The following is a 25,640-nucleotide window of genomic DNA, read 5'->3' on the forward strand; positions in this document are numbered from 1 at the left end:
GGGATGTTAGTCTTAGGTCATTTGTAGAACGGAGGGCACGTGTAGGGCGATAGACAGGAGAGAGGAGATATAAGGCGGTGAAGAACTGTGGAGAGCTTTGTGGGTTAGAGCAATGAGTTTATATTGGACCCTGTAGCAGATGGGTAACCAGTGTAATGACTGGCACAAGGTGGAGGCATCGGTGAAGCGGCTGGACAGAAATACGACCCTGGCTGCCGCATTCAGGACGGATTGGAGAGGGGAAATTTTGGTAAGAGGGAGACCGATCAGAAGAGAGTTGCAGTAGTCCAGACGAGAGTGATAAGAGCGACAGTCAGAGTTTTAGCCTTTTCAAAGGTGAGAAAAGATCGGATTCTGGAGATGTTTTTAAGATGCAGGTGACTGGTCGGATATAGGGAGTAAAGGAAAGGTTAGTGTTGAATATGACCCCAAGGCAGCGGGCGTGCTGCTGAGTTATGGTTGACCCCTCCAAGGTAATTTCGATGTTAGGTGGAGTTGGGTTAGTAGAGGGGAGAAACACAAGAAGTTCAGTTTTGGAGAGATGTAAAGGGTCGAGAAGAGAGTTATCGGAGAGATAGCGGATTAGACTGGGGTGGACCAGGCGTCCCGGGGGTGGACCAAGCGTTCCAGGAGTTTAGAGATGAATGGAAGATTAGAGACAGGTCTGTAGTTAGCCGTGCAGTTCTGGTCCAGGGATGGCTTTTTAAGTAAAGGGGTTATGATGGTATTGCTCAATTGCGGAGATGCTCCATCCTCTGATGGTGGCTGTGGCGAGGTACTGCACATCCGCCTCCTATTGATTTGAATGTGGACTACCCTGCCGCAGCCACTATCAGATGACGGAGCACCTACGCAACTGAAGTGCTCAACTGAAGCATATGGAGCGAGGCTGCGCCCACTAGACGGGCTCCGGCCTGGAGTAACACATGTGCTCGTCCACCGCGGCTCAGAAACCAGTAGTCCTCGCAGTGCACAGTGTGTGCTGGGGAGATGCAGAAGTCTGCAGTCACACAGAGTGACTGCAGATTTATCATTTTAGACCAGACAACTCCTTTAAGAGGGAATGGAACAGACGTGAAAAGGAAGGGTTTGTTGCCTTCATCTTTGAAGAGGAAATATCCCTTAGAGGAGCACGAAATGGCCTTATGGCATAAAGCACAAAAATAGATGTAGCAGTAGCCAAGTCTAAGAAACCTTTCTTGCCCTTTGAAGATATATGGTGGTGCTTAAAGATCTCTTGAATAAGAAGGCAGAAGTCTACCTGCAAATGCCTGGGAATCCTCGGCAGGAGCACTAAAACCATCTATATCTGCGTCATCTACAGCCAGGTACATCATGGTCTGGCTTAATCAATTGGAAAGTCAGCTAAGGACTAAAGCCGGAAAGGAAGACATCTTGGCCAACTTCACGTTAATGCAAGGATCAGCGGCATCAGCAGATACTGTGATATTGGCAGCAAGATCGGCCGTTCTCTAATGCGGCTCGAAGATCCCTGTGGCGTAGATGCTGGCCTGGTGATAGACAATCAGTCCAAGCTATGGTCCATTCCATGGAGTATGTATTTGTTTGGGCTCATCCTGGATTATATCTTGGACAAAGCCGGGGATAGCAAAAAAACAAAAACTCCCTAATTGCTCCTTTCCTTCATTCAGGAGGTCCTTTTGAAGTAGGAGATATTTTTTATTATTGCGCCATTTATTCTATGGCACTTTACATGTAATATGGTCGCAGAAGACCTTTGAGAGATCAAGGGAAATGGGAGGACCGTCGAAGGAAAGAGAGAGCATTCCTGTTCCGGGGGGGGGTCCCTCATTGAAGATTAAAAAAATCTTCCCGATGACTCCATTCCCCACTTATTCCCTGGCTGGTCGAGAATCTCGTCAAGCGGGTGGATTCTCAAATGAGTAGAATCTGACCTGAGACTAGGATTTCTTGGCTATTCCCCCGCAGATCTGGTTACAGCTCCTCGGCGGAGGTCTTGAGGAGAACACGTAGCCCTAGAAGTGGAAGTTCAAGAGCTGGTAAAAAAAAATCTGTCCTTAAATAGGTTCCTGTAGAAGAAGGGTTCTTTTCTCCCACAAAACAGATTCCTCCTTCAGGACCATCATCAACCTGACATCCAAGCGAGGTCCTGAAAATCCTTCCTTTCAAGATGGGGGTCTATAAAATCTGCAATAAAGCTACTATTTTCAGGCTGTTATATTATCGTCCTAGACCTAAAGGACACATTAATTGTCGTGCACCAATCCATATAGAACATCGTCAGTTCTTAAGAGTAGCCATGGATGGGAGGATCGGGCATTTCCAGTTCAGGGCTTTTCCCTTTTGGTTTATCCATGGCTCCGCAAATTTTTAGGAGAGCGATGGTGAAAATGACAGGTCATCTACGGGAACAGACCACCCTTCTAATCCCATACTTGGATTATGTCTTAAAGGCAAGATGGTCGATCACTGCAATTCCCAATTCTAGTGTGTCAGAACAACCTTAAGAAATCTGGGTTGGCTTCTGAACCTGAAGAATTCAAGACTGGTTCCTTATAAGAGTACTCTGTAAACGAAAACGGTTACCTCCAGATCAGCTGCTAGAGGCGGTAAAAAAAATAAAAAATCCCACCACGACCCTCAGACTGGGGTCTCTGACGTCTTGTTGTCCAGCAGACCAGAAAACTAACAAAAGCACCTATTAATAAGCGAAGAGGACATCTAGAAGGAAGAGTAACCCTTTCCTTGGTCACAGTCGAGTCCTCCATTTGTGGTTAAATACAGAAAATATATCAAAGGGAGTCGCATGCTATAACCCAGTTCAGAGTGTTATAACTACAGCTATAAGTCCAGAAGGATGGGGATTGGATTCAGAGGATGGGCTAGTCCAGGGCGGTTGGGCTAGTCCAGGGCGGTTGGACAGTACAGGACAAGTCAGAATCCTCCAATCGAAGGGCTAACGGCAGTGACATCTGCGGTGGAGCTCCTACTATACGTATCCTATCGGACCGCTGAGTGACAATCTGTACATCAACCATCAGGGAGGAAATCGATCTGACTTACTGATGTCCGTAACGGAGCAGATCTTCAGGTAGCGGAAAATCCTCTCTCTCCGCTGACAGCATTACACCGAAGAGGGACACAACAGCGAGGCACACTGTCTGAGAGAATGGAGACTGGGGCCTGAATCCAGCTGTTCTTCAGCAGATTGTAGAGTTATGGGGTCTTCCAGATATAGACCTGCTGTTTTCAAGTAAATGCAACCAAAAAGTAAAGCAGTTTTGCTTACTAAATCCAAGAGAATCATCCCCATATGGTAGACGCCTTTCAGATCAGATGGGACTTCGACATGGCTTACATTTTGGCGTCAGTAATGTTGATTCAGTACTAAGGAAGTTCAGGCAAGAGTAATTTTAATAGACCCAAAAGACCATGGTTCTCATGGATGAGGCTGATGTCGGTCACCGATCCTTTGGTGCTGCCAGATGTCCCCAATCTACTCATCCAAGGTCCAGTCTGTCACCCCGTCCCCCCAAGCAATTGGGCTTCACTTGACAGCTTGAAATTTGGGCAGCAAGGTTTTTCACCTAATCTGGTCCCCACATTGCTCAAAAGTAAGGAACCAGTAACAACTAGGATCTGGTAGGACCTGCCAGAAGTTCCTTAGGTGTAAGACTACAAGATGGAATTTCAATTGGGCCTATCTTTGAATGAACTGGATAGGGTCTATCCACCAGCACCTGTACAGTACAGATATCGGCCTTAGGACCACTATACGATTAGGACTTGGCAACTAATAGATGGATAATGAGATTCTTAAGAGCGTGCGACAGATCAAAACCAGTTGTTCCCTGAAACGTCCTCCTTGGGATTTTAACCCGGTGCTGGAGGCGTTGACCCGCTCGCTCCCCTTTCGAACCAATAGATTATGTGTCTGTCAAAATACTTAACATTGAAAACCATTCTCTCGGTAGCCCTAACATCTGCTTGTAGGGTTAGTGAGATTAGGGCATTGTCGGTTAGCGCTCCCTTTACCATGGACGACGGGCTTGTCCTAAAACCTGACCCTGCTTTCCTTCCCAACAGTTGCCACTAGATTCCATAGGAGTCAGAAGGTTGTCCTGCCTTCTTTCTGCGCTGACCCCAAGAATCCTAAAGAAGAAAGGTTTCATACCTTAGATGTTAGAAGGTGCCTGATTAAAATATGTTTTGGCTGCAAGGCCTTGGAGAAAGAATCGGTCATTGTTCATCTACTTCCAGGGCCCTAGGAAGGGGGTGAACGTTTCTAGGCTATTAGTGTAGCCTATTCCTCAAGGGCAGTGCCGGGGGGGATCTGAAGGCTCGCTCGACTCGGGCCATGGCAACCTCCTGGGCACAGAAAGCAGACGTATCTACTGACCAGATGTGTAAGGCCGCAACGTGGTCCTCTGCCTCTACACCCTATAAGCACTACAGGCCTGATTTATGCTCCCCACGTATTTATCCTTTTGGAGCTGGGTTCTGCTGGTGGTGGTCCCTCCCTAAGGGGGGGTTTCAATCCTCTGTAAGTCTCTCAGGTGGTGCTGTCATGGGTGATGGGAGAAGATGAAATTACAAACCGCTTATAGGATTTTCCAGAACCAATGACAGCACCCTAATACTTCCCACCCCCCAGTCATGGATAATGGTGTGCACTAATTAAAGTGCATGTATGGTTCACAGATTAAAAAAAAGTGGTTGGTGGTATTTATATTGATGTTTAAATGGGTAATACGGGGAGATAAAAAAGAAAAAAACAATGGGGAATTGATCGCTTTCACTGTCGTGCCCCAGTATAGAGTGAAAATGTCCGGAGCGCGGCCCGTCACCGGCTTGAGCAGACTATTTCCCTGCAGTCAGATCGTGGGGGGCCGCACATTACAGTCTGAGGTTGACTGGCGTTTAAATGGTTAACGGCAGCGATCGGTGCGTAGCTCCAGTCCCCGCTGTGAGGCACAGATCCGGCAGCGGCGATGACCAGTGGGGGGCGCTGGTCCCTCCCGCAGTTTCATCCTTTACGTGACTGTGTTAAGGGGCTTAGGAGAGAGGCGGGTGGCCGCGAGGGCAGCAGATTGTGTTTGGGCGTTATTCTCGCCCCCAGATTGTTCTGTCACTTCATTAACCCTAAAGGCGCTACTGATCTTTCATCCCCTCCCCTTCCCCTTCAAGAGCCGTGCCTATCATTTTTCCATGCTCTGCTTGTTTTGTTGTGGTTTCGTACTACGCCATTTATTTTACCTTTTTTTTTATAATGCTTGAAAAATGGTAGAGATTCAAAGAAGGCTGAAATGTCAATATTCAGCAGAATTAATGTCGTCATATTGGTTTGGTCTCGTGGCCCCTTGGAAAAATTATTTGCCATCCCTGTTATATAATGCTAGAATTGCTTATTATTGCAATTCTCCAATTTTGTGGTCCCCACCCCCCTTCGATGTTCATCCTATGGAAGAAGTATAAATGCTTTATTAGTCCAATTACGCACTTGGAAATGTCAAATGCTTTCTTTTTTTCTTTCCATTTCACCATTTGTTTTATGGGAAAGGTGTGACTTAAAGGGAACCTGTCTTGTTGGATGATGCAATTAACCCGCAGATATAGGATTAATAGCGTGAAGGTTACCGACCGCTGTACTGAAAGTGCGGCACCGGCACCCGGGAGGAAAAGAGCCACCGGCCTTCAGTCTTACAGGTGTGCTGGTGCCGGTGTCATCACCGTCCTACAAACAGAGGGGTGGCTCCCGCGCTGGCTGGCTGGTGGGTGGCTCGCTCCCTGGCTGGTGGGTGGCTCGCTCCCTGGCTGGTTGGCTGGTGGGTGGCTCGCTCCCTGGCTGGCTGGCGGCTCGCGCCCTGGCTGGCGGGCGGCTCGCGCCCTGGCTGGTTGGCTGGCGGGCGGCTCGCGCCTTGGCTGGTTGGCTGGTGGGCGGCTCGCGCCCTGGCTGGTTGGCTGGCGGGCGGCTCGCGCCCTGGCTGGTTGGCTGGTGGGTGGCTCGCTGGCTGGCTGGCGGGCGGCTCGCGCCCTGGCTGGTGGGTGGCTCGCTCGCTGGCTGGCTGGTGGGTGGCTCGCTCGCTGGCTGGCGGCTCGCGCCCTGGCTGGCGGGCGGCTCGCGCCCTGGCTGGCGAGCGGCTCGCGCCCTGGCTGGTTGGCTGGTGGGCGGCTCGCGCCCTGGCTGGCGGGCGGCTCGCGCCCTGGCTGGTTGGCTGGTGGGTGGCTCGCTCCCTGGCTGGCGGGCGGCTCGCGCCCTGGCTGGTGGGTGGCTCGCTCGCTGGCTGGCTGGCTGGCGGCTCGCGCCCTGGCTGGCTGGCGGCTCGCGCCCTGGCTGGCTGGCGGCTCGCGCCCCGGCTGGCGGCTCGCGCTCCGGCTGGCGGCTCGCGCTCCGGCTGGCGGGCGGCTCGCGCCCTGGCTGGTTGGCTGGTGGGCGGCTCGCGCCCTGGCTGGCGGGCGGCTCGCGCCCTGGCTGGTTGGCTGGTGGGTGGCTCGCTCCCTGGCTGGCTGGCTGGCGGGCGGCTCGCGCCCTGGCTGGTTGGCTGGTGGGTGGCTCGCTAGCTCGCTGGCTGGCGGGCGGCTCGCGCCCTGGCTGGCGGGCGGCTCGCGCCCTGGCTGGCGGGCGGCTCGCGCCCTGGCTGGCGGGCGGCTCGCGCCCTGGCTGGCGGGCGGCTCGCGCCCTGGCTGGCGGGCGGCTCGCGCCCTGGCTGGTTGGCTGGCGGGTGGCTCGCGCCCTGGCTGGCGGGTGGCTCGCGCCCTGGCTGGTTGGCTGGCGGGTGGCTCGCGCCCTGGCTGGCTGGCTCGCAACATTGTTGTTTTATTCTATAAACTGACAACAAGTCTCCGAAATTGAAAGCTAAAAACTTAGTATTTATTTGCAGCAAATGAGAAATCGTCAAAATAATAAAAAAGAAGCCGAGATCCAGCACTTTCAGACCCCAAATAATGCAAAGCAAACAAGTTCTTCTTCATTTATTAACCACAATCCTCATGTTTTAACTCAGGAAGAATTCAGAAATCAGTATTTGGTGGAATAACCATGATATTAATCCCAGCTCTCATGCGTCTTGGCTGCTTTCCACCAGTCTTTCACGCTGCTTTTGGGTGACCTTATGCCGCTCCTGCCGTTCTTGGTTTGATGGCTTATGACCGTCCATCTTCCTCTTGATTACATTCCAGAGGTTTTCAATGGGGTTCAGGTCTGGAGATTGGGCGGCCATGACAGGGTCTTGATGTGGCGCCCCTTCATCCACACATTGAGTGACCTGGCTGTGTGGCATGGGACATTGTCCTCAGTTGGGGAACATTGCCTGAGCAGAAGGAAGCAAGTGTTTTTTCCAGGATAACCTTGTCTGCGGCTTGATTCATACGTCCTTCGCAAAGATTAACCTGCCCAATTCCAGCCTTGCTGAAGCATCCCCAGATCATCACCGATCCTCCACCATATTTCACAGTGGGTGCAGACACTGAGGCTGGTACGCCTCTCCAGGTCTCCGTCTAACCATTAGAAGACCAGGTGTTGGGCAAAGCTGAAAATTAGACTCATCAGAGAAGATGACCTTACTCCAGTCCTCTATGGTCCAATCCTTATGGTCTTTGGCAGTCTTCTCCCCGGCTCTCCTTTGCTTCTCATTGATGAAAGGCTTTTTTCTAGCTTTCCATGACTTGAGGCCTCTAGGAGCCTGTTATGAACTGTTCTTGCCGTGCTCTTCACCCCAGCGGCCATTCCTTTTGTAGGTCACTTGATGTCATCCTGCGGTTGCTGAGTGACATTGGAATTAGATGACGGTCACCCCGGTCACGGAGAGTCGCTCTCGCCCTCTGCCGGTCTGTAGCTTTGTTGTCCCCAATGTCTACTGCTTGACCTTGCTGTAATGGACTGCCGTCTTCAAAATTATAAGGATGGAGGCAACATGACGCTCACCGTATCCCTCCGCTAGTGAAGCCAGAATTGAGCCCTTCTTTTCCTCACTCAACACTTTTCTTCCCACCTCCTTTGGCATGGTGAAAAGTTATTGTTTCATTCAAATTACTTTTGGGCCGTTCCTAACACTTGTTTTGCCATCCAGCTTGTCCTATTGCAAGAGGATTGTGAAGACCACAGCAGGGTTTCTTATACTTACCCTCCGATGGCCCCCGAGACTTGCTGCGCTCCTGTGCTGGCTGCCGGCAGATCGCGGTACTGAAAAGACCTGCCGTCACATGACTGTGACGTCAGCGCAGGTCCTTCAGTCCTGCGCGATCTGTCAGCAAGGGAAGAGAAGGAGTCCTGGGGCCGTTGGAAGGTGAGTATAATCTTCATTTTTTATTTTATTCTTTTTTTTAAGGTACCCAGGTCTTGATGAGACTCTCCTCTCCTCCACACCCGGGTACCATCCGCACATTAGAACGCGCCAATTACGCAAGTACAGATGCAGTCATGCGGAATTGGCGCGTTCTAATGCAAGTCAATGGCGGCGAAAAAGCAGCGTTTCCGCAAAATTAATGGACATGCTGCGGATTTTTGAGCGCAGCATAAACACTGCGGAAAAATACGCAGCATGGGCATTGAAAGTGCAGAATTGCATTGGAGACCATGGGGGAAGGTTTCCCAAGCGTTTACGCGGCAGAAATTCCGCAGCGTAAACGCTTGAAAAACGCATCGTGGGCACACAGCCTAAGTAGAAGGAGGTGGACGGTGGGTGGCATTCAACTGGCACCGGAAGGAATGGCTGAAGACATGGAGAGAAAACTGCGACGTGGTCTCTTCATTTTTGCTAGAGCTGTATGTGTCAAAGGGGGTGACAGATTCCTGTTAAACTCTATTTAGGCTATGAGCCCACAATGCAGAAATGCTCCGGATATTTTCCTGAGTGTTTCTGCATTTCCCTGGCAGAAAAAAAAGCATGCGGATTATCATTGGGGAACATGGCAGGCCTTCTACCAAGCGTTTAAGCATTTCTGCAGCGGAGTTGCTGCTGTGGAAACGCTTAAAAAAACGCATCGTGGGTACACAGCCTTATATGTATTTCTAGAGATACTTTTATCAGCTGTTGTCTCTTTGGGAAAGTTGAACCTGTGGTTACTTAGTCGCCCGTACAATACACTGATGCCATATTATAGCTATCGTTTTTATATATTTATAGCCCATTCGCTATTTCTCTGAAGGTAATTCTCCATGAAACTCCTTCGCACCCAGAAGCTGCCGATGCTGGCCGGCGGCTGCCGATGCTGGCCGGCGGCTGCCCCTGCCCCTGCAGCCTGTTATCCTCATTGTAGATTGTCAGCTCTTACCATCAGGGCGTCAGTATTTCTACTTTAATTACTGTATTATCTTTAGCTGTTACTGATGACTGTTGTATATGAAGCTCTGAATTGTAAAGCGCTGCGGAATATGTTGGCGCCATATAAAGATTTGTGTTGTGCTCTCCATGCCTGAGTGGAATAGTGCTCTGGCAGATACGGGGGCTTCATTAGGCCCCTGACTCCTGTGGCGTCTCATCGCTGTGGAGGTCGATGGGCGTCAGACGGCTGCCATGTTAATTCCTTTTAAATGCTGCGGTCACTTTCTCCATCAACATTTAAGAGGTTGAACGGTTGCAATGCACGCTGGCCCCGGTGGTCTCAGTTACTCCCAGGACAGCGATAAACCTGCAGCAAACCCTCCACAGTACTATCCACGCTGACCCCTGTGACCTGTGCCGGACCCACTGTGGACGGCCGAGGGGCTGCGCTCAGTTTCCACTGCCGGTTTCCTGTCCACGCGTTCGGTCACAGCGCTGGAGCTGATACCTCGGGGGGTCTGCGGAGCGAACCCTTGGGCGTTGTGCACGTGGAATAGGGATGTTCTGCTCCGTTTCCTCTAAAAAAAAATAAAAAAATAAACTTTATGTCTTTATGGAGTTTCTGCTTCAAAAACAACAAAGCCTCAGGCTGTGACCACAGGTTTGTTCTTCTGTTCACACGTTGCGTTTTTGTCGTTTCTTTCAGTGTTTTTACAGGTTTTTTGACTTTGCTTCTTTACTGCCAAGAGAGCAGGTTTTGCCTGCGAAAAAGAACGCATCAAAAACACAAAGTGTGCACACAGGCCGAGTCCTGCGCAGTCCGGCAGTGTCGGTGTGTTGCTCCGCGGACAGTCGTCGTCCTCCTCTTCCATGGGAGGCTTTACACTCTTTTCCTTCTCCTCCAGCGTGAGCCGCAGTGAGCGCAGTGGGAGATACGGGTCCGCGTTTGATAGAGACGATCGTGATGACCGGGTGTCCAGGAACAGGCGCAGAGATTCCAACGACTACAAAAGATACCGAGATGACCGGGATGATAGATACGATGACTACCGAGATTACGACAGTCCTGAGGTAGGTCCTTACGACTGGCACCCTGCGCCGCCCGGTATAATGTCTCCGCACCGCAGCATCGTCTGAAGAATTAACCTCTGCTCCTTTCAGCGCGACCGCGAGCGAAGGAACAGCGACCGCTCAGAAGATGGCTACCATTCAGACGGTGACTACACAGACCACGACTACCGCAATGATTACTACATGGATGAGAAGGAGAGCAAGACCATCATGCTGCGAGGCCTCCCAGTAAACATCAGTGAGAGCGATGTGAGTGCCCCCGTGCGCTGTATGGACGCAGGGTCCCGTGCCCCCAGTACATCTGCACCCTGTGCGTGCCATTTCTTACATGTAATTGGTCAATCGCTTCATGTGGCCCAAGCCGTGGGCAGCATCAATCAGAAAACCTATGATGAGCTGGCGGGGACTGGAAGAGGAGATGAGACCGGTCCGACACCGGCTGGCCCCTCTCCCCTCATTGTCGTAGTTGATTGTCAGGTCTCTCCTGTTATATATACACACATAAGGGAGAGACCTGTCAATCATCCCATGTGGGGAGTGGAGAAAGCAGCAGATTGGCCAGGTCTCCGGCCGGATCTTCCCATTTATCAGAAGTGCTGGAGTGTCTGATATGACCTGGTGACAGCCGGCTCTGATGTGTGCACCGCGGTGTCAGATATGACCTGGTGACAGCCGCACAGCCGGCTCTGATGTGTGCACTGCGGTGTCAGATATGACCTGGTGACAGCCGCACAGCCGGCTCTGATGTGTGCACCGCGGTGTCAGATATGACGTGACAGCCGCACAGCCGGCTCTGATGTGTGCACCGCGGTGTCAGATATGACCTGGTGACAGCCGCACAGCCGGCTCTGATGTGTGCACCGCGGTGTCAGATATGACCTGGTGACAGCCGCACAGCCGGCTCTGATATGTGCACCGCGGTGTCAGATATGACCTGGTGACAGCCGGCTCTGATGTGTGCACCGCGGTGTCAGATATGAGCCGGTGACAGCCGCACAGCCGGCTCTGATGTGTGCACCGCGGTGTCAGATATGACCTGGTGACAGCCGCACAGCCGGCTCTGATGTGTGCACCGCGGTGTCAGATATGACCTGGTGACAGCCGCACAGCCGGCTCTGATATGTGCACCGCGGTGTCAGATATGACCTGGTGACAGCCGGCTCTGATGTGTGCACCGCGGTGTCAGATATGAGCCGGTGACAGCCGCACAGCCGGCTCTGATGTGTGCACCGCAGTGTCAGATATGACCCGGTGACAGCCGCACAGCCGGCTCTGATGTGTGCGCCGCGGTGTCAGATATGACCTGGTGACAGCCGGCTCTGATGTATGCGCCGCGGTGTCAGATATGAGCTGGTGACAGCCGCACAGCCGGCTCTGATGTGTGCACCGCGGTGTCAGATATGACCCGGTGACAGCCGCACAGCCGGCTCTGATGTGTGCACCGCGGTGTCAGATATGACCTGGTGACAGCCGCACAGCCGGCTCTGATGTGTGCACCGCGGTGTCAGATATGACCTGGTGACAGCCGCACAGCCGGCTCTGATGTGTGCACCGCGGTGTCAGATATGACCTGGTGACAGCCGCACAGCCGGCTCTGATATGTGCACCGCGGTGTCAGATATGACCTGGTGACAGCCGGCTCTGATGTGTGCACCGCGGTGTCAGATATGAGCCGGTGACAGCCGCACAGCCGGCTCTGATGTGTGCACCGCAGTGTCAGATATGACCCGGTGACAGCCGCACAGCCGGCTCTGATGTGTGCGCCGCGGTGTCAGATATGACCTGGTGACAGCCGGCTCTGATGTATGCGCCGCGGTGTCAGATATGAGCTGGTGACAGCCGCACAGCCGGCTCTGATGTGTGCACCGCGGTGTCAGATATGACCCGGTGACAGCCGCACAGCCGGCTCTGATGTGTGCACCGCGGTGTCAGATATGACCTGGTGACAGCCGGCTCTGATGTATGCGCCGCGGTGTCAGATATGAGCTGGTGACAGCCGCACAGCCGGCTCTGATGTGTGCACCGCGGTGTCAGATATGAGCTGGTGACAGCCGCACAGCCGGCTTTGATGTGTGCACCGCGGTGTCAGATATGACCTGGTGACAGCCGCCTCTGATGTGTGCACCGCGGTGTCAGATATGACCTGGTGACAGCCGCACAGCCGGCTCTGATGTGTGCGCCGCGGTGTCAGATATGACCTGGTGACAGCCGGCTCTGATGTGTGCGCCGCGGTGTCAGATATGACGTGGTGACAGCCGCACAGCCGGCTCTGATGTGTACGCCGCGGTGTCAGATGTGACCTGGTAACAGCCGGCTCTGATGTGTGCGCCGCGGTGTCAGATGTGACCTGGTGACAGCTGCACAGCCGGCTCTGATGTGTGCACCGCGGTGTCAGATGTGACCTGGTGACAGCCGGCTCTGATGTGTGCACCGCGGTGTCAAATATGACCTGGTGACAGCGGCACAGCCGGCTCTGATGTGTGCGCCGCGGTGTCAGATATGACCTGGTGACAGCCGCACAGCCGGCTCTGATGTGTGCACCGCGGTGTCAGATATGACGTGGTGACAGCCGCACAGCCGGCTCTGATGTGTACGCCGCGGTGTCAGATATGACCTGGTGACAGCCGCACAGCCGGCTCTGATGTGTGCACCGCGGTGTCAGATATGACCTGGTGACAGCCGCACAGCCGGCTCTGATGTGTGCACCGCGGTGTCAGATATGACGTGGTGACAGCCGCACAGCCGGCTCTGATGTGTACGCCGCGGTGTCAGATGTGACCTGGTAACAGCCGGCTCTGATGTGTGCACCGCGGTGTCAGATATGAGCTGGTGACAGCCGCACAGCCGGCTCTGATGTGTGCACCGCGGTGTCAGATATGACCTGGTGACAGCTGCACAGCCGGCTCTGATGTGTGCACCGCGGTGTCAGATGTGACCTGGTGACAGCCGGCTCTGATGTGTGCACCGCGGTGTCAAATATGACCTGGTGACAGCGGCACAGCCGGCTCTGATGTGTGCGCCGCGGTGTCAGATATGACCTGGTGACAGCCGCACAGCCGGCTCTGATGTGTGCACCGCGGTGTCAGATATGAGCTGGTGACAGCCGCACAGCCGGCTCTGATGTGTGCACCGCGGTGTCAGATATGAGCTGGTGACAGCCGCACAGCCGGCTCTGATGTGTGCACCGCGGTGTCAGATTTGACCTGGTGACAGCCGGCTCTGATGTGTGCGCCGCGGTGTCAGATATGAGCTGGTGACAGCCGCACAGCCGGCTCTGATGTGTGCACCGCGGTGTCAGATATGACCTGGTGACAGCCGGCTCTGATGTGTGCGCCGCGGTGTCAGATTTGACCTGGTGACAGCCGGCTCTGATGTGTGCGCCGCGGTGTCAGATATGAGCTGGTGACAGCCGCACAGCCGGCTCTGATGTGTGCACCGCGGTGTCAGATATGACCTGGTGACAGCCGGCTCTGATGTGTGCACCGCGGTGTCAGATGTGACCTGGTGACAGCCGCACAGCCGGCTCTGATGTGTGCACCGCGGTGTCAGATATGACCTGGTGACAGCCGGCTCTGATGTGTGCACCGCGGTGTCAGATATGACCTGGTGACAGCTGGCTCTGATGTGTGCGCCGCGGTGTCAGATATGACCTGGTGACAGCCGGCTCTGATGTGTGCACCGCGGTGTCAGATATGACCTGGTGACAGCCGCACAGCCGGCTCTGATGTGTGCGCCGCGGTGTCAGATATGACCTGGTGACAGCCGCACAGCCGGCTCTGATGTGTGCGCCGCGGTGTCAGATATGACCTGGTGACAGCCGCACAGCCGGCTCTGATGTGTGCACCGCGGTGTCAGATATGACCTGGTGACAGCCGGCTCTGATGTGTGCACCGCGGTGTCAGATATGACCTGGTGACAGCCGCACAGCCGGCTCTGATGTGTGCACCGCGGTGTCAGATATGACCTGGTGACAGACGCACAGCCGGCTCTGATGTGTGCACCGCGGTGTCAGATGTGACCTGGTGACAGCCGCACAGCCGGCTCTGATGTGTGCACCGCGGTGTCAGATGTGACCTGGTGACAGCCGCACAGCCGGCTCTGATGTGTGCACCGCGGTGTCAGATATGACCTGGTGACAGCCGCACAGCCGGCTCTGATATGTGCACCGCGGTGTCAGATATGACCTGGTGACAGCCGGCTCCGATGTGCGCGCCGCGGTGTCAGATTTGACCTGGTGACAGCTGGCTCTGATGTGTGCACCGCGGTGTCAGATATGACCTGGTGACAGCCGCACAGCCGGCTCTGATGTGTGCACCGCGGTGTCAGATGTGCCCTGGTGACAGCCGCACAGCCGGCTCTGATGTGTGCACCGCGGTGTCAGATGTGACCTGGTCACAGCCGGCTCTGATGTGTGCACCGCGGTGTCAGATATGACCTGGTGACAGCCGCACAGCCGCCTCTGATGTGTGCACCGCGGTGTCAGATATGACCTGGTGACAGCCGCACAGCCGGCTCTGATGTGTGCACCGCGGTGTCAGATGTGACCTGGTGACAGCCGCACAGCCGGCTCTGATGTGTGCACCGCAGTGTCAGATATGACCTGGTGACAGCCGCACAGCCGGCTCTGATGTGTGCACCGCGGTGTCAGATATGACCTGGTGACAGCCGCACAGCCGGCTCTGATGTGTGCACCGCGGTGTCAGATGTGACCTGGTGACAGCCGGCTCTGATGTGTGCACCGCGGTGTCAGATATGACCTGGTGACAGCCGCACAGCCGGCTCTGATGTGTGCGCCGCGGTGTCAGATGTGACCTGGTGACAGCCGCACAGCCGGCTCTGATGTGTGCACCGCGGTGTCAGATATGACCTGGTGACAGCCGCACAGCCGGCTCTGATGTGTGCACCGCGGTGTCAGATATGACCTGGTGACAGCCGCACAGCCGGCTCTGATGTGTGCACCGCGGTGTCAGATGTGACCTGGTGACAGCCGGCTCTGATGTGTGCACCGCGGTGTCAGATATGACCTGGTGACAGCCGCACAGCCGGCTCTGATGTGTGCACCGCAGTGTCAGATGTGACCTGGTGACAGCCGCACAGCCGGCTCTGATGTGTGCACCGCAGTGTCAGATATGACCTGGTGACAGCCGCACAGCCGGCTCTGATGTGTGCACCGCGGTGTCAGATGTGACCTGGTGACAGCCGGCTCTGATGTGTGCACCGCAGTGTCAGATATGACCTGGTGACAGCCGCACAGCCGGCTCTGATGTGTGCACCGCAGTGTCAGATGTGACCTGGTGACAGCCGGCTCTGATGTGTGCACCGCAGTGTCAGATATGACCTGGTGACAGCCGCACAGCCGGCTCTGATGTGTGCACCGCAGTGTCAGATATGACCTGGTGACAGCCGCACAGCCGGCTCTGATGTGTGCACCGCGGTGTCAGATGTGACCTGGTGACAGCCGGCTCTGATGTGTGCACCGCAGTGTCAGATATGACCTGGTGACAGCCGCACAGCCGGCTCTGATGTGTGCACCGCAGTGTCAGATATGACCTGGTGACAGCCGCACAGCCGGCTCTGATGTGTGCACCGCGGTGTCAGATGTGACCTGGTGACAGCCGCACAGCCGGCTCTGATGTGTGCACCGCGGTGTCAGATGTGACCTGGTGACAGCCGGCTCTGATGTGTGCACCGCGGTGTCAGATGTGACCTGGTGACAGCCGCACAGCCGGCTCTGATGTGTGCGCCGCGGTGTCAGATGTGACTTGGTGACAGCCGCACAGCCGGCTCTTATGTGTGTACCACGGTGTCAGATGTGACCTGGTGACAGCCGGCTCTTTTGTGTGCGCCGCGGTGTCAGATAAGACCTGGTGACAGCTGGCTCTGATGTGTGCACCGCGGTGTCAGATAAGACCTGGTGACAGCCGCACAGCCGGCTCTGATGTGTGCACCGCGGTGTCAGATATGACCTGGTGACAGCCGCACAGCCGGCTCTGATGTGTGCACCGCGGTGTCAGATGTGACCTGGTGACAGCCGGCTCTGATGTGTGCACCGCGGTGTCAGATGTGACCTGGTGACAGCCGCACAGCCGGCTCTGATGTGTGCACCGCGGTGTCAGATGTGACCTGGTGACAGCCGGCTCTGATGTGTGCACCGCAGTGTCAGATATGACCTGGTGACAGCCGCACAGCCGGCTCTGATGTGTGCACCGCGGTGTCAGATGTGACCTGGTGACAGCCGCACAGCCGGCTCTGATGTGTGCACCGCAGTGTCAGATGTGACCTGGTGACAGCCGGCTCTGATGTGTGCACAGCGGTGTCAGATGTGACCTGGTGACAGCCGCACAGCCGGCTCTGATGTGTGCACCGCAGTGTCAGATGTGACCTGGTGACAGCCGGCTCTGATGTGTGCGCCGCGGTGTCAGATGTGACCTGGTGACAGCCGCACAGCCGGCTCTTATGTGTGCACCGCGGTGTCAGATGTGACCTGGTGACAGCCGCACAGCCGGCTCTTATGTGTGCACCGCGGTGTCAGATGTGACCTGGTGACAGCCGGCTCTGATGTGTGCACCGCGGTGTCAGATGTGACCTGGTGACAGCCGCACAGCCGGCTCTTATGTGTGCACCGCGGTGTCAGATGTGACCTGGTGACAGCCGCACAGCCGGCTCTTATGTGTGCACCGCGGTGTCAGATGTGACCTGGTGACAGCCGGCTCTGATGTGTGCACCGCGGTGTCAGATGTGACCTGGTGACAGCCGCACAGCCGGCTCTGATGTGTGCACCGCAGTGTCAGATGTGACCTGGTGACAGCCGGCTCTGATGTGTGCACCGCGGTGTCAGATGTGACCTGGTGACAGCCGCACAGCCGGCTCTGATGTGTGCACCGCGGTGTCAGATATGACCTGGTGACAGCCGCACAGCCGGCTCTGATGTGTGCACCGCAGTGTCAGATATGACCTGGTGACAGCCGCACAGCCGGCTCTGATGTGTGCACCGCGGTGTCAGATGTGACCTGGTGACAGCCGCACAGCCGGCTCTGATGTGTGCACCGCAGTGTCAGATATGACCTGGTGACAGCCGCACAGCCGGCTCTGATGTGTGCACCGCAGTGTCAGATATGACCTGGTGACAGCCGCACAGCCGGCTCTGATGTGTGCACCGCAGTGTCAGATGTGACCTGGTGACAGCCGCACAGCCGGCTCTGATGTGTGCACCGCAGTGTCAGATGTGACCTGGTGACAGCCGGCTCTGATGTGTGCACCGCGGTGTCAGATGTGACCTGGTGACAGCCGCACAGCCGGCTCTGATGTGTGCGCCGCGGTGTCAGATGTGACTTGGTGACAGCCGCACAGCCGGCTCTTATGTGTGCGCCGCGGTGTCAGATGTGACCTGGTGACAGCCGGCTCTTATGTGTGCGCCGCGGTGTCAGATGTGACCTGGTGACAGCCGGCTCTTATGTGTGCGCCGCGGTGTCAGATGTGACCTGGTGACAGCCGGCTCTTATGTGTGCACCGCGGTGTCAGATGTGACCTGGTGACAGCCGCACAGCCGGCTCTTATGTGTGCACCGCGGTGTCAGATGTGACCTGGTGACAGCCGGCTCTTATGTGTGCACCGCGGTGTCAGATGTGACCTGGTGACAGCCGCACAGCCGGCTCTTATGTGTGCACCGCGGTGTCAGATGTGACCTGGTGACAGCCGGCTCTGATGTGTGCGCCGCGGTGTCAGATGTGACCTGGTGACAGCCGGCTCTTATGTGTGCGCCGCGGTGTCAGATGTGACCTGGTGACAGCCGGCTCTTATGTGTGCACCGCGGTGTCAGATGTGACCTGGTGACAGCCGCACAGCCGGCTCTGATGTGTGCACCGCGGTGTCAGATGTGACCTGGTGACAGCCGCACAGCCGGCTCTGATGTGTGCGCCGCGGTGTCAGATATGACCTGGTGACAGCCGCACAGCCGGCTCTGATGTGTGCACCGCGGTGTCAGATGTGACCTGGTGACAGCCGCACAGCCCCGTCTGGTGCTTGCGCTGCGGTTTCGGCTACATGATGTAATGTCAGGTTCCCTTTTCGCTGGCTTTGTGTGCAGCAGATTGAGGACCTGACTGCTGTGCGCTCAGTGTGAATGTGCTCTAAGCTGCTGGGATCTTTCTTCTGGACATGGATTTCCTCCTTTTTTCCCTCTGACGCATTGTCTTTCTGTGTAGTTTCCGTGTCCGGTTGCCTTGGTGCGGGCCGCCGGTTGCTTTGGTGCGGGTTGCCTTGGTCCGGGCCGCCGGTATCTGCAGCGCCTTGGGGTGTGTATACTTGTGCACGGCCATGTTTGCCTTTTCTCAGCCTTGGTTTTGCTGATGCCTTTCCAGATCCGGGAGTTGGTGGATTCCTTTGAAGGCCCCCAGCCTGCGGACGTGAGGCTGATGAAGCGAAAGACAGGTGAGCGTGTATCCGGCGTGGCGCGCTCCCACGCCTTCTGTGTTCCCACCCTCTTGATTGCTTTCCCTGGGGACTAGCCCCCTCTTCACCCCATACACCATCAGGTGCTGGATGGACTTGCCATGGTGGAGGAGCCTCCGGTGTGTAGACCTTTTGGACCTTGTGGGGTGTGATGACTTTCACCACCCTAATGTCTGCTGACTCGGCGCCTCCAGCGTGAGGATTGCTGCCTTCCCGCAGCTTCTCAGGTCGGGGGTGAAACGTGGCGTCTGCTGAGGCTCCTTTTCATGGCAACCCATGTGCGACAGGTAACGGACTGCACCCATGGAAGCCATGCCATAAAGCACTGCTAGAACATGGGCTTTGTCAGTTGGAGATGCAGCTGTGTTTTCTGTAAAAGGAAGTGACTAACACTAGTATCCCGTCTATATCTGAATGCTGTCTCTAGGTTTAAGCCGCGGTTTCGCCTTCGTGGAGTTTTATCACTTGCAAGATGCTACCAGCTGGATGGAAGCCAATCAGGTTGCTTCACTCGCCAAGTCTAGAATCCTCCTGAGAAATGGCCCATGACATATGTCTGTAACCGAGATCGAAAAGCAGAACGCGGCTGGGGGGAGGGGGCGAAGGGCGAGGCTGCTGGCAGGAGTCGGGAGATCACCGGGACGCGCCCTCCGTACATTAAAGCTGCCCGTTACAGATGGGAGCGACATGTCGCCTTCCCGGCTGCAGTGTACAGGCCCGGCCGGCCGGCGGGGGGCCGGGGAGGAGCAGCCCTTAATGTACGCAGAGCGTGGGCGCATGGTGGGCATGAAGTGCAGGTCCCCCTCTCCCTGGGTCACTGCTGAGTACATCTGACAGACACATGTTCTGCAATAACTCCACGGGCTGCACAGCTCGCTGCTGCTGGCCGCTACCAGTCAGGGGCTCATTAGGGGCCAGCATAGGTGGGCATGGACGGGACACATGACTGGAGCCACCAATAAGCCCCCCGGCTCCTGAAAGAGCAGATAAGGAAAGTCCTAGCTGACACGAAGACAATGTACCACGTGTACCGTCCCGGGAGCAGCCGTAGATGTCGGGGCCGTGGCTGCGCTCGTGGCAGGATAGCTGGTAGATAAAGCCGGAAGCCCCATGTTGTATCCCGATGGCGGGGGGAGCGGGGAGCGTGCGGGGAGGTGACGCCTTTGGTGCAAGATTAGGATTTGTGCACCCAAAATAAGCTGCTGATGGTTTCCTCATCTTGACCCTTCCTGTGCCAGAAGAGGCGGCCTATTGTGCCACGAGGGGATCGCCTCTGCTGACCACGTGTGTTCCCAGACGCCACGCCAGATTGGGAATACTGCCTGCACTATTCAGACTTCATCTGGAGCCCCGAGCCCTTGACTTTACTGCACCCCACTCTTTGTTTCTTCCATCAGCAGCTCCGTGCGCCTCCGAACCCCTCTATCCGCCCCTCGTGGTGGGGGCTGGCACAGCCGTTAGTTGGCAGTGGGTGGTCCTTCCCCACATGGCCGTCCATTATAGTCGGGAGCTGGTTCCCCTCCACCAGGGGATAGATGTCGGCTCTCCACGATGCCGGGAATAACTTGGGCCTTTTTTATGTTCTTGCAGAAGAAGCTGCTGTTCCAGGGCAAGACCATCACCATGCATTACAGCAACCCCCGGCCCAAGTTTGAGGACTGGCTGTGTAACAAGGTGAGAGCTGCGGTTACTGCGGCTGTCGGGGCGATCGAGCAGCAAATATTAACTGCAAAGCTCTCTGCTTTTGTAGTGCGGCCTCTACAACTTCCGGAGAAGACTCAAATGCTTCCGCTGCGGAGCGGCCAAGACCGGTGAGTATCTGTGTCGGCGGGCGCCTGCCGTCTGTGCCGCTGTGTCGGCGGGCGCCTGCCGTCTGTGCCGCACTCGTCCTCCACGCTCTAACGCCTCCTCTTCTCTCCCATCAGAGTCTGATGTAGAGACCCCTTCTGGAGCGTCTGAAGCCCCCGAGTCGGCGGATTACTACAGTGACAGTAAGTGTTTGTACCAGTTTTGCTGCTCGCTCTGCACCCCCGTCATATCAGACTGGCAGAAATCCGAGCCCGCCGCTGTCCTTGCCCCTCCAGCAGTCCCGGCGCTCCGGGCAGTGTGCCTGCTTCTTCAGCCTTTACATCCCCCAGTAACTGTACTGTAGGGGTCCTGTACCCCATAATTACAGCCGAGTAATGGGCTATTGGGCTGTCAGAGGGTGCGGCCGCTCTGCTGGGAGGGCTCTGCAGATCAGCGGTGGCTTGGATTACTCGCCGGTGCCTGTATGGGGGGGGGGCTTGGTGCACTTGGTGGTCTCCTCACTTGACAAACAGCTGGGTGTAACCTTATTAGGTGGCTATGTATCCTCAGCCATCATCCTGCGTAACATCGGCTCGCACACCGCTCTGGACTCCATCCTGTCGGCCCTGGCTCCTTATGTGTCGCTGGTGTTGAGCAACATCCGCCTGATCAAAGACAAGCACACCCACCTGAACCGCGGCTTTGCCTTCATACAGCTGCCCTCCGCGCTGGTAAGTGGCGCCCCCCTCGTGTCCTCCCACCAGAACAATGGCGGCTGCGGAGGTAACGCTTCCTTCATCCCCCACAGGAAGCCTCGCAGCTGCTGCAGATCCTCCAGACTCTTCAGCCTCCCCTCAAAATTGATGGGAAAATAATTGGAATTGATTTTGCCAAGAGTGCAAGAAAGTGAGTTGTGGGGTATTAAAGGGAACGTCCGGAGGGGCCGGTGCCCGGCCGGAGCCGCGCCACTGGAGGATAATGTCTGGTCTGCTTTGCAGGGATCTTGTGCTGGCGGATGGGAACCGGCTCAGTGCGTTCTCGATGGCGAGCACAGCCATAGCGGCGGCTCAGTGGTCGTCCACACAGGTAATCCGGGGTAGGGATCGGCGGATCAGACGTGGTGTCAGCGCTGCTCCTGATCACTCATTGTTACTTTACACTTTTATTTTAGGCTCAGCAGAGCGGGGACAGCGCCGAATATGGCTACCCGGGGCAGGAGGGGTACGCACAGTACGGAGGACAGGTGGGCACAGCTCCGGCCGCCAGGGGTCTGTGAGCCTAATGATGGCACTAATGATGCTGGTCCTCCCCAGGAATACCAGCAGTTGTACCAGTCTCAGGGCGGAGAACAGGGAGCGGCGGCATCGGCAGAAGGCGGCGTGCAGGCGGCCACCACCACAACGGCGGCCGTGGTGTGCCAGAGTCCACAGCTTTACCAGCAGCCTGGCTCTCCGGTGAGTGACCCACGGCTTCTGCCGGATATGGGAGCAGCGGTCGGACATGGTCACTGAGTGATGTCTCCTCCATTGTAGACACAGCCAAGCACCAGTGCGACCACCAGCGCAGCCCCCACAACCCCCACCACAGAAGAAACGCCTGCGGCATCAAACACTATCATCCCGGGGGTGAAATACGGTATGTGACCCTGTGGGCTGCCTGTCCCGGCCGTGCCCACCAGAGCCGGGTGTAATGATTGTCATCGTGTGTTCGGCAGCTGTTCCAGACACGTCCACGTACCAGTATGACGAGTCCTCCGGATACTACTACGACCCTCAGACTGGTCTGTACTACGACCCCAACTCTCAGGTAACGTTCTGCTAAAGGTTTCATCCTATTAGATGCATAAAACGTGCGGACCGCTGACGAGTCGCCTCTTCTCAGTATTACTACAGCTCTGCATCCCAGCAATACCTGTACTGGGACGGGGAGAAGCAGACGTACCTGCCAGCCGCGGACGGCACCGGCCAGGGCACCGCACCGGCCAACGGGGCCGCGGCCACCACCGCAAACAAGGAAGGCAAGGAGAAGAAGGAGAAGCCGAAGAGCAAAACTGCCCAGCAGGTATCTGCAGCGCGCCTCCTCATCACCCCAGGGGCCCTCCCGTCCTGTGGCCTCCCACCCCCAGGGGGGCCCTCCCGTCCTGTGGCCTCCCACCCCGGGGGCTCTCCCTCCCGTCCTGTGGCCTCCCACCCCGGGGGCTCTCCCTCCCGTCCTGTGGCCTCCCACCCCGGGGGCTCTCCCTCCCGTCCTGTGGCCTCCCACCCCGGGGGCTCTCCCTCCCGTCCTGTGGCCTCCCACCCCGGGGGCTCTCCCTCCCGTCCTGTGGCCACCCACCCCGGGGGCTCTCCCTCCCGTCCTGTGGCCACCCACCCCGGGGGCTCTCCCTCCCGTCCTGTGGCCACCCACCCCGGGGGCTCTCCCTCCCGTCCTGTGGCCACCCACCCCGGGGGCTCTCCCTCCCGTCCTGTGGCCACCCACCCCGGGGGCTCTCCCTCCCGTCCTGTGGCCACCCACCCCGGGGGCTCTCCCTCCCGTCCTGTGGCCACCCACCCCGGGGGCTCTCCCTCCCGTCCTGTGGCCACCCACCCCGGGGGCTCTGCCTCCCGTCCTGTGGCCACCCACCCCGGGGGCTCTGCCTCCCGTCCTGTGGCCACCCACCCCGGGGGCTCTGCCTCCCGTCCTGTGGCCACCCACCCCGGGGGCTCTGCCTCCCGTCCTGTGGCCACCCACCCCGGGGGCTCTGCCTCCCGTCCTGTGGCCACCCACCCCGGGGGCTCTGCCTCCCGTCCTGTGGCCACCCACCCCGGGGGCTCTGCCTCCCGTCCTGTGGCCTGATGCCCGTATGTGACTCCTGGTTTGGCTTCCCTCAGATTGCGAAGGATATGGAGCGCTGGGCAAAGAGCCTTAATAAGCAGAAAGAAAACTTCAAGAACAGCTTCCAGCCGCTGAGCGCCCGGGACGAGGAGCGGAAGGAGTCTGCAGCCGCGGACGCCGGCTTTGCCTTGTTTGAGAAGAAGGTGCGGTTCCATCTTTCCCCTGCAGGTGATTCTCCATCAGCGTCTGAATCTAAGCGGCTTCTTCTCTCCTCAGCAAGGAGCTCTGCTGGAGAGGCAGCTGCTGCCGGACATGATGATGATGGTGGCCGCGGAGGAGGAGAAGCCCCCCAAGGTGAGCGCCCGAGTCTGCTGCCTGGTGCAGGCCATGTGGCCCCCGTCTGTGTGTGTGTGGGTGGGTGGCCCCCGTCTGTGTGTGTGTGGGTGGCCCCCCCCGTCTGTGTGTGTGGGTGGCCCCGTGTGTGTGTGTGTGGCCCCTGTGTGCACGTGCCCCGCTCTGACCGCCTGTGATGTTGGCACAGCGGGCTCTGGTTGCCGCTTACAGCGGTGACAGTGATAATGAAGAGGAGACGGATCGGCTGCAGGGAATTCTGGATGAGGAAAAGCTGACGGACTGGAGGAAGCTGGCGTGCTTACTGTGCCGCAGGCAGTTTCCAAACAAAGACGCCCTGACCAGACATCAGCAACTGTCGGACCTCCACAAGGTGAGTGCCGGACCCTCAGTGTCCCAATGTCACCGGCCCGAACTGCCGAGCAAATATCAAATAACGTCTCCATTACCAAACAGCAAAACCTGGACGTGTACAGACGATCCCGACTGTCCGATCAAGACCTGGAAGCCCTGGAGCAGCAGGAGCGAGAGGTGAGCGCCCTCCTCTGCCAGGGCGATGGGGCCGGGGTGAAGACCAGCCGGTAACTGGGGCTTCTTGTCGCACAGGCGAAATACCGGGACCGAGCAGCGGAGAGGAGGGAGAAGTACGGCATCCCGGAGCCGCCAGAGCCCAAGCGCAAGAAGCAGTATGACGCCGGTGTAGTGTGAGTGCCAGGGTGCGCCGCCCCGCTCCAGAGACCGCGCCAGGGTGCGCCGCCCCGCTCTCACTCCACATGTCTCTATTTCACAGGAACTACGAGCAGCCGACTAAAGATGGCATCGATACTAGCAACATCGGCAACAAGATGCTGCAGGCCATGGGCTGGAAGGAGGGCTCCGGGCTGGGCCGGAAGAGTCAGGGAATCACTGCCCCAATCCAGGTGAGGGGTCTGCGGGTTGAGGTTTACAAGCCCATACACTGCCATGCACGTCCTGGCTAACCCTCTGCGCTGTCGCCGGCCTCCCTCCCTCCCTCTCTGCGCTGCTGCCGCCTCCCTCTTTCTCCCTCCCTCCCTCTCTGCGCTGCTGTCTCCTCCCTCTCTCCCTCCCTCTCTGCGCTGTCGCCGCCTCCCTCTCTCCCTCCCTCTCTGCGCTGTCGCCGCCTCCCTCTCTCCCTCCCTCTCTGCGCTGTCGCCGGCCTCCCTCTCTCCCTCCCTCTCTGCGCTGTCGCCGGCCTCCCTCCCTCCCTCTCTGCGCTGCTGCCGCCTCCCTCTTTCTCCCTCCCTCTCTCTCTGCGCTGCTGTCGCCTCCCTCTCTCCCTCTGCGCTGTCGCCGCCTCCCTCTCTCCCTCCCTCTCTGCGCTGTCGCCGCCTCCCTCTCTCCCTCCCTCTCTGCGCTGTCGCCGCCTCCCTCTCTCCCTCCCTCTCTGCGCTGTCGCCGCCTCCCTCCCTCCCTCTCTGCGCTGTCGCCTCCTCCCTCTCTCCCTCCCTCTCTGCGCTGTCGCCTCCTCCCTCTCTGCGCTGTCGCCTCCTCCCTCTCTCCCTCCCTCTCTGCGCTGTCGCCGCCTCCCTCTCTCTCCCTCCCTCTCTGCGCTGTCGTCGCCTCCCTCTCTCTCCCTCCCTCTCTGCGCTGTCGTCGCCTCCCTCTCTCTCCCTCCCTCTCTGCGCTGTCGTCGCCTCCCTCTCTCTCCCTCCCTCTCTGCGCTGTCGTCGCCTCCCTCCCTCTCCCTCCCTCTCTGCGCTGTCGTCGCCTCCCTCTCTCTCCCTCCCTCTCTGCGCTGTCGTCGCCTCCCTCCCTCTCTCTCCCTCCCTCTCTGCGCTGTCGTCGCCTCCCTCTCTCTCCTCCCTCTCTGCGCTGTCGTCGCCTCCCTCTCTCCTCCCTCCCTCTCTGCGCTGTCGTCGCCTCCCTCTCTCCCTCCCTCTCTGCGCTGTCGTCGCCTCC

At 57.3% G+C, this 25,640-nt stretch overlaps 1 protein-coding gene across 2 annotated transcripts in view; it reads left to right on the top strand.

Moving 5' to 3' along the window:
• Positions 1 to 25,640, top strand: part of LOC141157666 (RNA-binding protein 5-like) — a 54,905-nt gene that overhangs the window by 24,875 nt on the left and 4,390 nt on the right. The window contains exons 3-23 of one of the 2 annotated variants that reach the window (XM_073645202.1): positions 10,151 to 10,316; positions 10,407 to 10,565; positions 18,677 to 18,746; positions 19,195 to 19,268; positions 20,358 to 20,441; positions 20,518 to 20,578; positions 20,693 to 20,758; positions 21,108 to 21,286; positions 21,364 to 21,461; positions 21,554 to 21,641; positions 21,727 to 21,798; positions 21,869 to 22,009; positions 22,088 to 22,190; positions 22,270 to 22,361; positions 22,437 to 22,616; positions 23,426 to 23,572; positions 23,646 to 23,723; positions 23,911 to 24,093; positions 24,177 to 24,251; positions 24,327 to 24,424; positions 24,511 to 24,640. In XM_073645202.1, coding sequence (XP_073501303.1) covers positions 10,151 to 10,316; positions 10,407 to 10,565; positions 18,677 to 18,746; positions 19,195 to 19,268; positions 20,358 to 20,441; positions 20,518 to 20,578; positions 20,693 to 20,758; positions 21,108 to 21,286; positions 21,364 to 21,461; positions 21,554 to 21,641; positions 21,727 to 21,798; positions 21,869 to 22,009; positions 22,088 to 22,190; positions 22,270 to 22,361; positions 22,437 to 22,616; positions 23,426 to 23,572; positions 23,646 to 23,723; positions 23,911 to 24,093; positions 24,177 to 24,251; positions 24,327 to 24,424; positions 24,511 to 24,640 — 2,344 coding nt within the window. The remainder of the gene's footprint in view (positions 1 to 10,150; positions 10,317 to 10,406; positions 10,566 to 18,676; positions 18,747 to 19,194; positions 19,269 to 20,357; positions 20,442 to 20,517; positions 20,579 to 20,692; positions 20,759 to 21,107; positions 21,287 to 21,363; positions 21,462 to 21,553; positions 21,642 to 21,726; positions 21,799 to 21,868; positions 22,010 to 22,087; positions 22,191 to 22,269; positions 22,362 to 22,436; positions 22,617 to 23,425; positions 23,573 to 23,645; positions 23,724 to 23,910; positions 24,094 to 24,176; positions 24,252 to 24,326; positions 24,425 to 24,510; positions 24,641 to 25,640) is intronic. The other variant, XM_073645203.1, reaches the window with a different exon arrangement.

Source organism: Phyllobates terribilis, unplaced genomic scaffold, assembly GCF_046119375.1.
Source record: "Phyllobates terribilis strain yellow unplaced genomic scaffold, ASM4611937v1 Scaffold_8__6_contigs__length_399053987, whole genome shotgun sequence".
NCBI classification, from domain to species: domain Eukaryota; kingdom Metazoa; phylum Chordata; class Amphibia; order Anura; family Dendrobatidae; genus Phyllobates; species Phyllobates terribilis.